The sequence below is a fragment of the Lampetra fluviatilis genome, chromosome 49, assembly GCF_964198595.1.
Source record: "Lampetra fluviatilis chromosome 49, kcLamFluv1.1, whole genome shotgun sequence".
In the NCBI taxonomy this organism is placed as follows: Eukaryota; Metazoa; Chordata; class Hyperoartia; order Petromyzontiformes; family Petromyzontidae; genus Lampetra; species Lampetra fluviatilis.
In genome coordinates this window covers 10,126,793-10,141,987 of record NC_136323.1, presented here as the reverse complement: position 1 = coordinate 10,141,987, position 15,195 = coordinate 10,126,793, and the positions used below count along the sequence as shown (strand labels likewise).

The 15,195-nt window shown below is 46.0% G+C and overlaps 1 protein-coding gene across 4 annotated transcripts in view; it reads right to left on the bottom strand.

Annotated features, from left to right (window-relative positions):
• Positions 1–13,602, bottom strand: part of LOC144948529 (paraspeckle component 1-like) — a 95,435-nt gene extending 81,833 nt beyond the window's left edge. For 2 of the 4 annotated variants that reach the window (XR_013640172.1, XM_078878106.1), the window contains exons 1-4: positions 12,241–13,602; positions 1,985–2,286; positions 632–727; positions 36–232 (exon numbers count right to left, since the gene is read on the bottom strand). Coding sequence is in view for 2 of the 4 variants with exons in the window: in XM_078878106.1 (XP_078734232.1) it covers positions 36–232; positions 632–727; positions 1,985–2,286; positions 12,241–13,437 (1,792 nt within the window). In the remaining 2 variants the exon portion in view is untranslated. The remainder of the gene's footprint in view (positions 1–35; positions 233–631; positions 728–1,984; positions 2,287–12,240) is intronic. The other 2 variants (XR_013640171.1, XM_078878104.1) reach the window with 2 other exon arrangements.
• Positions 13,603–15,195: the final 1,593 nt, after the last annotated feature.

The following is a 15,195-nucleotide window of genomic DNA, read 5'->3' as shown; positions in this document are numbered from 1 at the left end:
TGTAAAACGACATGAACGTGAGGTGCAAAGGTCACCTTGGCGCATGAGCATGGCCTGGTGCTCGTGAGAAGCTGCCTCCATCTCAGCATCCAGTTTCTCACGAGCCTCCCTCATGTTCTTTTCCACCTGGTCCCTCTGTTGACGCTCCATCTCATCGAGAGACTTCCACCGTGTTGAAAACTCGCACTCAAATGAGCCAGGCTGCGCAAAGCGAGGTGGCTGCTCCCGTTCCCTGCAACAACCGCACATCAGAGCAATCCTATGAAGACAAAAGCTTCCAAATGTTGCACTTAATGTGTAACAAGCAAATAAAAACATTGTAGAGAAAACATTAACAAATACTATTATTCACTCGAATGTATTCCTGATCACCCATTGTCTACACATTCCCTGTGATAAGAGTGGTTACAGCAAATATAATTTTACATGAAAGGTTATCAATAACCCCAATTCCTAAAAATGTGTTCCAAGTAAATAAAACCCACACTAATATTGCAGAGCACGCGGCAAAGGCGGAGTGAAAGCCACAAGTGTCCGCAAGTAGATTTGAAACACTAAAAGTTAGGCATCGTGAGACAACTCATAAAATATCAAACATCAAATAAGTGGCGGTGATAGTGGCAATGCTCACTTCTGGTAGAGTGGGTGCTTCTGAATGGACTTTTCCGGCAACCCGTCCTCCTCGTCATACTGCTCCAGTGGTTCCACGATCACGGGCCGGGGCGAGCTGTCAAACCGTACGCAGACCTCCATTACTACGTCGATCCCACAACGGGTCCTCAAGCAAATTACATGGCACAGAGTTAGTATCCGTCGGTGTCTTGAAGTGCATTTCCTAATTTATATTAAGAATTTCAGATTTTTTCTGAAAACAGCCATTGAAAATGAACTACAGAAAATTACAGAACTCAGTACAGTAATGGCTGCATATGGAAAAATAAGTCATGTACAAGTTCACTAAACTGAAGTTATCTTCAGAGGGACACAAATGAAAACACAACAGCGTACATATATAATACTGAGAATCAAAATGATAAACGGAACATTAAAACATGAGCAGGCTGGAGTGCTTTATGAATAAACTATTACTAATGAAAAGCAACCTAAATGAGTGTGAATAATAAACATTAACTGCTGTGACATCAGAAACAGGGATAAAGAATTTGGAACAAAATCCTAAAAGTGCACAAAGAAGCATGGGGGGCATGTTTGGAATAAAACGTACAGTAAAGCCAAGGAAGGATTAGAGAACATGCTCAAGTCACTGACATTAAATTGACTTAAGAAACTTAAGTGGACTTTAGAAGGACGTTAGGTGAATTTACGACGGCCGTTGATCGTAAAAATGGCAACAAAAGAGAACACTCCTGAGTGGATATCTACCGTGGAAACAGGAGCGCAAAAACCAACTCACGATTAAGAGCTAGATGGATGATGGCTTGTCGCATCATGCACCCATGACATATTGAACTCAGAGAGTCCTTCATTTAGCAAAGTATAGTTCACAGCTTATGATGATTAAGAAACCACCAAGCTACGAAATAAAGTATTGCCATTCTTCATAAACCTCAAAAACTGAGAAATTAAAGTCAAAGGTGGGCATACATGCAGCTTTGTGGCAGCTGGCCACATGCTGCTGATAAGAGTAGAAACTGGCCCATGGGTTGAGATGCCTTGACAAATGCAATGGTCCAAAAGGAACATAGCCGGCTAACAGACCAAAGTGTAAATTTTCGGTGACCAAACTAACCCTTACCCTTTATTACCCAGACCAAGCCCAATCATAACTTTGCACACACCAACCCGGCTTAACACAAAAACATGTAGTCAACAGACCATGTAGTCAATCGTATAGCTATGAACGAGTCACATAGCAGCCATAGCAAAATCCAATGGGAAATAATGGAATGCATTTATCCCTGAAACTTTTGGATTCAACTACAATTTGACCGCACACATTGAATTCGAAGTCCAAGGCACTCACGCAGTCAGCAGGAAGGCGCCGTCCGTGCAACGGTCCAGTGCTTTTCGTGCCGCAGGCTTGGTAGCGAACTCGACGATACCACGGCCGGTGGAGCGGCCGCGCTCGTCCGCCACCACGACGGCGCGCTCCACCATGCCGAACAGGCTGAAGGCCTCCTCCAGCAGCTCATTGGAAACCATAGGCGAGAGGTTCCGTACCGACAGGGCGGCCCCGTGCGTGGCGAAACGCACACGCAAAGGCCGGTTACGCATCATGATGCCGTCCAGCTCTGCCTTGGCCAACTCGGCAATGGTGCGCGTCTCCTGTGGGCGGGAGTCACAAGTTTCAAGTTTATTTTGTTTAAAAATATTTACTAAAAACTATTCTTGAAAATTGTTATTACAGGTTAATGTAGCCAAGCATAAATGCACAATCCAGATACACCCATTTCTCCTATTTATTTTACCAGGTAAGGCCCATTGAGCTGTACAGCTCGTTCAGAAACGACCTGGCTACACATGATGGCTCAACAAAGTGGCTTATCATGAGGACATTTATTGCAGCCAAATACTTTTAACACATTTATAAATTTGGAGAGAAAAACCCGGAGTAAGATCAACGCAACCAGAAGGAAAACATGCAAACTCCAAATATACAGACCGCATCCGGGTCTGGATTGAACCCACAACCTCCTGTATTACCAGGTGAGGTAGTTAACATTTCTCCAACAAACCCAAAGATACCTGAATATTCTCCATTGCATGAGTGACCTGGGTCACCAAAATTACAAAAACAGAAACATAAAAGCCGGTACCTGTACAACAATGCAGTGAACAGAAATCAGCAAACCTAAATCAAGAATAAACTACATACATTTTCTATCATGAAAATTGGCTCGGATTTTACGTTTAAAAACTGATTAGCACGATTGGCTACGCACGATGCGAAGGAAGTTCAACATACATACCAGGGTGATCACTGTACTCGTATGTAAAGGGATGTCAAATATTGTACAATTGCTCGTGAAGTCATCGTGCAGATCGACAGCTTGAGAAATTGTGATTTGGAAACGGTTCTGTAAAGGCCTTATAGACGAACCGTGGCAATCTAACTTGACTCAGCGACCATGTTCAATTAACTTGACTGTTATATTGCGGAATTGCAAAAGGTGATCCGAAACATGAAACAAGCGATCTTTTGTCCAACTTGATAAGAATCCAAGATTTATTAAAATCAATCAAATGTATCACTGTACAAATAAGCCAAAAGTGCAATTTAAGTTCCTCTGTCGAGAATTAGGTTATCGAAAATACAATTTGCAAACCAACTACCACAGAAAACCCACACATACAGTGGGATAACAAAGTACCGAGGGCGTTACCGTTGTGTAATCGTGATCATATTGCAATGAAGAGGTCCAGTTTAAATCCCCTTCCCAAGTGTGGCAATTGTAACAAATGTGCGAATCTTATATACAAATCTAACCTATATAATTCATTTTTTGTCTGTCTGTCTGTCCGTCCGTCTGCGTACGCTCCCTTGCGGGGGATGTAGCTCTCGGACCGTGGGGTTCGCCGAGATTAAATTTTGCAGGTGGGCCACGCCCCCGGCCCCGCGGTAAACTTAGGCATTTCCGATTTTTCGTCTCTAAACTTTAAATCAGACCGATTATCGATTTAGTGCGATTTCTCTTTATTTATTTAACGCTTTATTTATTTATTTACTATTGCCGACCGGCGCGGACCACGGCGGTTGCCCCTGGCAATGGGTAGACGCCTTCGCTGCGGGGTGGACGCCATTTTTAATTCCCGTAAAAAATATGCGCACGCATTAACACGCGACTCGGAGGTAAATTCATCAAAGTTTCACGTCCTCTTCACTCCCCCCCCACCCCAATGTGTGCAGTTACTATTATAGGGTCGGTAGATAATAAAATTATAGCGATTAGACAGTATTATTGTAGCGCGGGGGGGGGGGGGTAACGGCCCCAGTACCCAGCCTCAGCCGGGTGGGCAATCTAGGCGAGGCCGGAGGCTCTGCACGGTACTAGGCCTCGACACGCAACTCTGTCAGGCGACGACTTTGTGGTACAAACTCGATATACCCAGCGTTGCCCGGGGGAAAAATACATTTAAAATATTCTGAAAACTTTAAAACATAACATCCCAATGAAAATACAACTGTGTAATTAAAACTCTAAACCCGACCGCGCCAAGAATCGATTCTATGAATCGCGAAAAGGAATCGAAGGTTGTAGATTCATTTAGAATCGCCTTATTTCCGTTTAATATAAGTTGGTTACAGAGTTGATATAAACTGCTACGAATGGGAAATATCCGGCGTTGACCGGGGCTAAAATATAATTAAAAACTCCTGAAAACTTTAAAACATAACATAACAATGAAAATAAAACTCTGTAATTAAAAATGGAAACCTCCTATGCGCCAGGAATCGATTTTTTGAATCGCGCAAAGGAATCATCGAAGGTTGTAGATTCCTTTAGGATCACCCTTTGAGGGAGTGGTGAGGGAGAGTGGTGAGGGAGAGTGGTGAGGGAGAGTGGTGAGGGAGAGTGGTGAGGGAGAGTGGTGAGGGTGAATGGTGAGGGTGAATGGTGAGGGTGAATGGTGAGGGTGAGTGGTGAGGGTGAATGGTGAGGGTGAGTGGTGAGGGTGAGTGGTGATTAGTGAGAGGTGAGCGTGAGTGGTGAGGGTGAGGTTGAGTGGTGAGCGGTGAGGGTGAGCAGTGAGGGTGAGTGGTGATTGGTGAGGGTGCGATTGGTGAGGATGAGTAGTGAGGGTGAGTGGTTGTTGTGAGGGTGAGTGGTGAGGGTGAGTGATGAGGGTGAGTGGTAAGAGTGAGTGGTGAGGGTGAGTGACGGTTGTGAGAGGTGATTAGTGAGTGGTGAGGGTGAGTGGTGAGGGTTAGTGGTGAGGGTTAGTGGTGAGTGTTGAGCGCGAGTGGTGAGGCTGAATGGTGAGGGTGAATGGTGAGAGTGAGTGGTGAGTGGTGAGGGAGAGTGGTGAGGGTTAGTGGTGAGGGTTAGTGGTGAGTGGTGAGGGTGAGTGGTGATTGGTGAGGGTGAGTGGTGAGGGTGAGTGGTGAGGGAAATTGGTGAGGGAGGTTGGTGAGTGGTGTGAGGGTGAATGGTGAATAGTGAGTGGTGAGTGGTGAGGATGAGTGGTAAGGGTGAGTTGTGAGGGTGAATGATGAGTACAGTCAATATGCACTGCTGTTATCATACCAGGTACCACCACCACAATATGTACTCCTCTCATCATAGCAGATACCACCACAGCAGTATGCACTGCTGTAATCATAGCAGGTACCAACACAGCAGTATGCACTGCTGTAGTGATAGCAGGTACGACCTCAGTCGGTATACACTGCTGTAGTGATAGTAGATACTGCTATCGAGTTGGTAGATACCGCTATAGTAAATACTAAAACAGTCAGTATATACCACTACAGTCAGTCAATACTGCTACAGTCAGTATATACTACTATACAGTCAGTACATACTGCTACGGTGAGTAGCTACTAGAGTCAGTAGATACTATTATAGAGTGAGTAGATACTGCTATAGATTTTGTAGTTACTACTATAGTCAGTGGATACAACTATAGAGTCAGCAGATACTATACAGTTAGTCGTTACGAGTATATAGTCGGTAGATACTACTGTAGGCCCAGTAAATACTACTATGGTCAGTAGTTATTACAGTCACTAAATACTACTACACAGTCAGTAGCTACTACTGGCTCAGTAGATACTACGGTACAGTCAGTAGATACTACTACAGAGTCAATAGATACCACTTCCTCTGTTGTATGTAAGGTGTTGTTAGTATATATACCTACGAGGGGTAAAGCTATTTTTTGAGGGGGGGGGGAGACCACAATTTTCGGAAACATTTTGACATCAACTATTTACCCCACACTTTCTACAACTTTTGGACTTGTGAAAGCCTCTTATATATTTATTGGTGGAGAAATGTACAAACAGCCCACCGGGCTTTGACAATACCTTAGTATCTGTGTATATATATGTAAGGTTTTTAAGAAATATATTTTTCACCCGGGCAAAGCCGGGTACTTCCGCTAGTTATATATAAAAGTCTCCGTGCGCTCGCGCTTGCGGGGAATTTGGCTCTCGGACGGTGGGGTTTAAGACCAAAATAATTTGCCAGCTGCTACGCCCTAAGCCCCGTGGTGGGAATAGGCTATTCTGTTTTCACGTCCGTAAATTGTAAAGTCGTTTAATTAACGAATTAGTGCCATTCTTATTTTAATTATTAACTTATTGCGCGACATCGACCGTACCAACTCACGACAATTGCGTGGGGGGGGCGGACCCTACCAAGTGCTGCGCGTTGCCTCCAGCTCACGGCAGACATTTTAATTTACGCATTTAACATGGAATAGATATGCACATCACGCTGCCGATTTCTCTTCACTGTGTGATGTCCTCTTCCCCCCCACCACCCCAATGCGTGCAGTTACTGCTATAAAGTCCTTAGATATGAATTTAATCTTATTAAAACGCTTACATAGTATTATTCTGCCTCGGACGGGGAGATGGTGAGGGGGGTGGGAGTAGCGGCCCAGCCCACAGCCTGACAATGTGTCACCTCCTCTGGCTTGGCAATCTAGGCGAGGCCGCGGGCTCTGCATGGGACGAGGCGTCACCACGCCAATGTAAAGTACAATTTTATTGCATCTTTCGCTAAAATTGAAGGTTTATTCTTTACTATTATTAAACAAATAAGTTAACAAATATTACAATGATAATGTTTGTGTGCATGTGAGTCGATGGGTTTCTATGTGTATGGCTCCATGTCTGTGTGTAAGTCCATGTGTGTGTCTATCTTTTTCAAACGGACAACGCTCCATGTGTGCGTACGTACAAGTGTTTGTGTGTGTCAGTCCATTTGTGCGCGTATCAGTCGCTGTGTATGTTAGTCCACATGTGTGTGTAAGTCCACACCTGTGTGTTTCACTCGATGTGTGTGTGTCTAAGTGAATGCGTGTGTATGAGTCGATGTGCCGTACATGGCTCCATCTGAGTGTGTAAGTCAATGTGCGTTTGTGTCTACGTGTGTCAGTCGATTTGTGTGTTAATCTATGTGTGTGTATCTAAAGTAGATGTCTGTGTCACAGTCCATATGTTAATGTGTGTGTAGGGCAATGTGTGTGTCAGTCTATGTACGTGTGTGTAACTCCATGTGTGTGTATCTAAAGTGCATGTCTATGCGTGTGTGAGTCCATGTGTGTGTGTGTGAGTCCATGTGTTTGTGTGTGTGAGTCGATGTGTCTGTGTGTGTCAGTCCATGGGCGTCTGTGTTAGTCGCTTTGTGTGCATGGCTCCATGTCAGTCAGTGTAAGTCCATTTGTTTGCGTGTCTGTAGGTCCATGTGTGCATGTGAGTGAATGTGCTTTATTGACCTGCTCAAGGCCTATGATACCATCTGTAGGTGTGGCCTCTGGGTTATTCTTCGTGCTTTCCCAGTCCCTGACCAGCTGCTCATGATCATCAAAGATCTTCATGATGGTGAACGGACCCGGGTAAAACTACCTGCCCAGGAGTCTGAGCCATTCCCTGTACACCTTGGGGTGTGACAGGGATGTCCTCTGGCTCCCTCATTATTTAACATATCTTTTGACCACGTAGTTCGTGAAGCCTTCAATGGCTATACCTGAGGAATTACCATTTGGTACAGAAACAATGGGAGGCTGATCGATGCCCGGGTGCGGTCAAGGGATGGCTATCTATTGCTCAACCGTGTTAGGTATGCCGATTCTCTGGTTATTGCTGCTCACTCAGAAGAAGAGTTGGAGGCACTGCTGCTGAACTTGGAGCTTGCCACTAAGAGGTGGGACCTTACCATCAGCCCCACCAAAAGTAAGCACCTGCCTGGGTATTATGTACCATCGGACAATTCACCCCCACAACTCACAATTGCTGATGCGGCAGTTGTGGAGAGATTGGAGAGATTCCCATACCTGGCCAGTGTGCTCATAACCGACTCCGGTTTAACAGCAGAGGTTTCACTCCAAATCAGTCGAGCGCCATATCTTTTCATCGGCTGCGTTACGCTGTGTGGAAGCTACTTGGTCTGTCGCTCCGCACGAAGCTCCAGGTCTTCTCGGCCACGGTCATTCCCTCCCTTCTCTACGCTTGCAAAACATGCACCCCCTAATGGAACATTTCCATCGGTTAGAAACATTTAGGCTGGCCTGCTAACGATCCATCCTGGGTTTCACCATATGTGTGTGTGTGCGTGCGCTAAGTCGTTGTGTTTCTGTGTGTAAGTCCATGTGTGTGTGTCTGTCTTTTTCGCCCGAGCAATGCCGGGTACTTACCGCTAGTGACTTATATTTGCCCCCTACACCTCTCTGTACACTCAGCAGTATAAATGTGTACGCAAGTCGACCGTCGGGTGTGATGTGGTAAAGTGTGGGTAAGCCAACATATCCCCAGACGTCCAGGCAGCGTGGAAGAGTAGACTAAATGCTGAATACAGCTGTGCTTCTCAACATGAAATTTAACAGCAATTTTCAAACTTGCTCAATCTTCATATTGTGTGCCCAACTACGCATGCGCGACCGAGGGAGTTGAGAACCGGAGGTGGGGACTGATGGCTGTCTACTGGATTTTTTTTTCCAGATGAAAGTCAATTTGGGGTAAATATATGGTTGCTAAATTGTCCTTCCAAAAAAGTATTACGCAAGGCATTTTTCCCATCCCGTAAATTGTAAATGCATTTACAAAACGTTAAGTTTTAAGCAGATATAAGATACACGTAATAGATTCCATAAAATTGTGCTTAAAATAACGTGAGTGGATATCATCGTGTACCACATACAGTACATCAGGGTTAAACCCAGGGTTTCTCAAGTGTAGGGAGTTGGTCTGTCTGCGCGCACATTTTTTTACAAAAATGTGGTTTTGCAAATTTCAGCTGAGAAATAAAATAAATCGAAGCGACTCCAACACCTCACGGTGGTTCTTGAGCGTGTGGACTTCGGGAGCCACACTTACTACGTGACCAGAAAGCACATGGCCTATTAGACTAAGATCCCACCCCCCATATAGTTTTAACAGACTCTTGGGGAAAGCGTTGTTAGTGAGAACCTATGAAGGCCGGTACAGTACACGAGAGGGTGAGTGACCAGCACTATGCCCGGCCGCCTTTGTCTCCCCAGTAATAATGATATATCGCACCAGGTACTCGTTTGAGGCTAAAGACCCATTCAAATATTCGTCAGTTAATGGTTGGGGGCCGTCTATAAATGGCGTCACGCGATTTTGGTCAATTTTTGACCACCCCCTCATCACACGACGTCACAAAAAGTCAGACCCCCCCCCCCCCTCAAATATGACGTCATAAAGCTCTGCCCCCCCCCAAAAGAAAACATGCTTTAAATCGCTTTAAACTATTGTCATTGTAGTGCGTATTTAATGTGGCGCTGCACTCTTTATGTTGTAGGAGAAACATTTATTAAACAGTCTATTTAATCAAGTAGAACGTGTTGTCTATATTTATTTAAAGTTGCGCATTTTGATGTGACGTCACATTTCTCAAACCCCCCCTCCCCGTCACACATCGTTCACAAATGTCTGACTCCACCCCCCCCCCCTAGGTGCGTGACGTCATTTATGGACGGCTCCTTGCGAGTGGGAACCGAACTCGGGTCGCATGGTCTGCAGCGCTCTGCGCTAAACACATGACTACCGCTCCCCACACGCCTATATTTTTATCTTTAAAAATATGTTAATGTTTTATATTAATTATCTCATAATATATTGTGGTTCCAGAGCCACAACCAAAGCAAATATTGGTTTATGACGGAACAATATATCGAAAAATCTATTTTTGGGCCCACTGAATCAGCGGGTTTTGCAAATGGATTCGTCTCATGACGTCGCCAATAGCACAATTGTAGTACATTGGGAGGAATATGTTTCAAATTAGCTTAAAAAGCAACATTTAAACGTGTCCATATTTTCTACAACCGAGTTTTAAGGAGGTATGTGCCGTTTTTTGAAAAGCTATGCAACAAAATTACACCATTGCACCGCATGCCACAGGCGTCAAATCACAACATTTCTATTGATTTAGCCGAGAGTAAGGGCAACTTAAACCTCTTTAAACATTTACAAAAGTTTCTCCTAGTCGCCGCAGGGGTGGGCAAACAGGGATGGAGGCGGGCAGGAGTTATCGAGTGCCCCACCCCCGGTCTATTTGTTTGCTCCGTGGCGTTGCCATTTTACATACAGAGACGAAAACCGCCCCCCTATAACCTTAACAGACTGTAGGGGCAAGCGCTGTTAGCAAGCACCTATGAAGGCCGACACGGCACACGAGGGGGTGGGTGGCCTACATAACGCCCGGCCGCCTTTGTCTCCCTAGTGGCGATATTTTCACACCGCACCAGGTATTCATTTGAGGCGGAGTCGACCTAGGGGAGGCCCAGGACCGGTTCAGATAATCGTCACTGGTATTGGTCGTGAGCGGGAATTGAACCCGGGTCGCTAGGTTCGTAGCGCAACGCGCTAACCGCAACAATACCGCTCAACAGAGGTAGCGTCATTTTTTCCTTGAGTATGTCCCCTCATTTTGATACGTGCCTTGATTGTACATATATGTAAGACGATCTTCGTTTAATTTATACTGTAAAGAATTGTGATGCCCTCTATAGGGGGGAGAGTTTTTCCAATTTGTTTTTCCTTAATGTAAATGTACGTGGCCAGCCCATCAATGCACACGATGACAATGCGCCTCCAGTGGTTTCAGGCGGCAACCCCTCCCCCCTTGATTGGTCGAATTCGAATTTCCTCGCTGCACGCTCGACCCGTTCATTGGTCTGTGTGGACGCAGCAGAGCGTCATTCCTTGACCTCGCTAAACTTCTACCCCATTATGTGCCACAAGCAACATTTGACAATTTTACTTCAGAGGATTTATTTTTACGACCAATGGGTTTATGTTACTCAAATAGTTACTAATATGTAACTGTACAAAAGCCATTTTAAATAGTTTACCAGCGAACATTTTTTTTAAATTTAATCGCATAAGGAACCATCGGTGTAAAGTCTTCAACTCTTATCCACTCAAACTCACTGGCATATGTGAAATTAACGGTCATTGACAAAAACGTCGTATATTCTACACTTTTCCTTTTGGGGCCGTGTTATTGACGAATGTGTCCAGTATTATTGTACGTTTGCACCACTGCCAACGCACATCAATAGAACCAAAAAAATCGGAGATTGTTGAGGGGTGCCCGTTTGTCATCAGTGTGCTTTAGGGCAAGCGATGCGCGTCTCGTAAGGGGAGTGGGTGTTTGACGAGATGTGTCTGATGCGTGTTATGTTGAGACAAGCACTAAGTGTTGCTAGTATGTTAAACGGCACACAATGAAACTCTTTGGAGGGTATCCCCACACCCCCCTGCTGGTTATGGGGGGTTATTTTCCTAATATCAAACCACGCTAGTCACTCAGGGTTGGAGCATATACGGGGAAGATACTGAACTTACAAAGACAAACAAATCAAAACCCAGCTCACTCTCAATATCATATCCCTCAATCACAGCTCTCTCAATAGCATATCTCAATCGCATCTCCAATCTCAATCGAATCTCCCTCTGAATCGCATCTCCCATTACAATAACATCCCCCTTTCAATAGAATCTCCCATCTCAATCGAATCTCCCTCTCAATCACATCTCCCTCTTAATCACATCTCCCTCTCAATCAAATTTCCCATCTCAATCGAATCTCCCTACTTAATCGAATCTCCCCACTCAATCGCATCTCCCTCTCAATCCCATCTCCTTTTCAATCGATTTTCCCATCTCAATCGCATCTCCCTCAAATGAATCTCCCTCTCACTCGAGATTCCCATGTTAATCCCGTCTCCCCAATCGCATCCCCCTCTTGATCGAATTTCCCATCTCAATCCCATCTCCTTTTCAATCGAATTTCCCATCTCAATCCCATATCCTTTTCAATCTAATTTCCCATCTCAATCGCATCTCCCATCGATGCCATCTACCTTTCTAACCCCATCAGGTCGGCGATTCTGCCCATCGTCGTCTGTCATGGCGCCTCCGCAGCGCCCACAGCACACAAAGGGGAGCGAGGGGAGCTCCCCCTCCTCCATAGGGGGCAGATAGCGGCCACCCAGGAGGGAGATGGCAGAGCCAGGGAGATGCAAAAGAGAAAAGAGGCAAGAACAGGGCGAGCTGCTGCTGCGGCAGAGCGAGGCGCTCACCAGGCGGATGAAGCCGAAGCCTTTGTCGGAGTTGAGAAATATTTCGGACGGCTCGCCGTACTTGGCGAACATCTTGCGGAACCCCTCCTCGCTCAGGTCGCTGGGGACATTGCCCACGAAGAGGCGGCATCGCTGTGTGTAGGTCTTCTCGCCCGGCTTCCTGAACGTCTTGAGGTCGAGCGCCAGCTGCCTCTGCTGCTCCTCCTTGGTCGCCGCCTCCTCTGCGGCCTTCGCCTGTTGCTTCTGCTGAAGCTGCTGCTGCAAACTCTGTTGTCCTTGCTGCTGCTGCTGAATCTGCGGCTTCTGCTGCTGCTGTATCTGCGGCTTCTGTTGCTGCTGAATCTGCGGCTTCTGCTGCTGTTGTATCTGCGGCTTCTGTTGCTGCTGAATCTGCTGAATCTGCGGCTTCTGCTGCTGTTGTATCTGCTGCGGCTTCTGCTGCTGCTGTTGTATCTGCTGCGGCTTCTGCTGCTGTATCTGCGGGGTCAAAGGCGGCTTCTGCTGCTGTTGGGGCAACTGAGGCTGCGGCTTCTGCTGTTGCTGCTGGGTCAGGGGCTTCTGCTGCTGCTGCGGGGAAGCGACTGGCGGCTTCTGCTGCTGCTGCGGTGAAGCGACCAGAGGCTTCTGCTGCTGCTGCGGTGAAGCGACCAGAGGCTTCTGCTGCTGCTGCGGTGAAGCGACCGGCGGCTTCTGCTGCTGCGGTGCAGCCACCGGCGGCTTCTGCTGCTGTGCAGCCACCGGCGGCTTCTGCTGCTGCGGTAAAGCCACCGGCGGCTTCTGCTGTTGCGGTGCAGCTACCGGTGGCTTCTGCTGCTGTACAGCTACCGGTGGCTTCTGCTGCTGGGGCGGCTTGTTGTTGCTGTTGTTGATGACGATGTTGGGCCCAGGCTTCTCCACCCTCGGCGCCGTCTTGATGCCCAGAGGAGCCGCCATGACGGGAGTCGGCGGTTTCTGCGGCGGGACCTGAACCGGCTTCTGCGGCGGGACCTGAACCGGCTTCTGCTGCTGCTGTACTTGCTGCTGCTGTTGCAGTAGTTGTTGATGTATCTGCTGCTGTTGTTGATGCTGCTGGAATGGCGGCCTATTGTCGCGATTTCCGTAGAAACTCTGGCGCACGTTGAGATTAGCGCCTCCGCGCCTGTTGTTATTGTTGTTATTATAAGGGGTACCGCCGCCCCTGAACCTGTTGGGGTACATGACGATAACTGTGGTGCTCAAGATGATGGCTGAACTGCGTTCGAGGTGAGGGAGCGGTACTGGAGCGAGGATGGACGCGGATTGCTGCGGAACGACCCAGGAACGAGAAGATGGCGATCTCCGCCTCGCCGCAAAATGGCCACGGAGCCCCCGTTTGACGCCTCTCGTCCAATCGGCGCTCGCGCCGGCGAAGGCGTGACGCTCACGAGCGGTGATTGGCCCGTGGGGGCTGATTGACGTCGCGTGCCTCGCCTATTGGTCCATCGCGACATTCCGAGGTCCTGAATGAGGTTGTTGGGATGACTGGAGCTGAGGAGGGTATCTGATGAGCTGTAAAGCTCTTGTGCACAGACGTAAGGGATGTGTCACAACGTTTACAACAACAAACGATACAAACATGCCGCACCCATATGACCCCTCAAGGTCCCTAAGATGTGGGGATGCAGATCTTGGGTGACCGAGATTTTTCTCGTGTAGCCCCCAGACTACGGAACGCTCTTCCACGATATATCAGGGATCTCAGTCCGTGGACATTTAAAAAAATCGCCTTAAAATCTGTATGTTTCCGCTTACTACACTTTTAGTTAATTTCGTAAATTTTTAAAATGTTATAATATTTGTATGGTGAGTGTCTGCTGTTGCTGTGTCCTGTACAGCGCTTATTAGATGAAAATCACTATATACATGGAATTATTATTAAAGGTAAGCAAATCACTAAAACAGATATTGACTACTATATTTACCCAAAAATGTCAGTGTGTAACGCGCGTGACGTCACTCCCCCATCATTAATAATCATGAACAGGTTATGTTGACTTAAAGCTTTCGTGACTGCAGTAATTCATATTCTTTGGGTCTTTCGGTAAAGCCACGTAGATATATCAAATAAAAACAATATCACGACGTTTCGATCGCAACACACGCAATCGTCAACAGGTGAGAAATATCGCGGGAGAGCTGCTGAGAAATAGATATTGTGTTGCGATCGAAACGTCGTGATATTGTTTTCATTTTTTGTTATTTTTTATTTTATCTATCTACGTGGCTTTACCGAAAGACCCAAAGAATAGGTGATGTCCTCCACATGGACCCGTCCCTCATTAATAATCATGGATGCAATGAATATCACATCGCAGTCTGCTTTTCGCTTGCAAGCCTCAGATTTACAGAAATACACCCGTCCTTGGATGGGCAAAAATACTATATTTCCCGAGTTGGGCCCATTGAGCTCGATTGCAGAAACTTAATGCATTACACAATTACAAATTAAGAAATAGAAATTACGTTTTAAAATCACACTTTCGTGATTTTAATAAGTCATTTTTAATGTGGACAGAGATGGCGGAGCGGAGATGTGAAGAGACACGGGTGGTTGAATGCATTTGATGCAAATTATGTGCGAATTCTGGGAACTATAAAGAGACAATCAGACGTGCGTCGCAGATTTTTAGGATTGTCCTACACTGTAAACAATTATTCCGTAAATATACAGTAACTTTTCTGGCAGAAAGTTGCCAGTGAATTTTACCGTAATTATACGGAAGATTAAATCCCATTTTTTTACAGAAATATGAACAAAAATTTACAGTAATTACTGTATTTTCACACAATACCATCCGTGTTTTTTTACAGTAATTTATCCGTATTCAGTAAAAAAAAACTATATTACCCAGGACTGTAAAAAATGTTTTCTGGCAAAAAGTTGCCAGTAAAATTTTCTGTCATTTTACCGATTTTTTTTTGCGAATTGTGGTATCT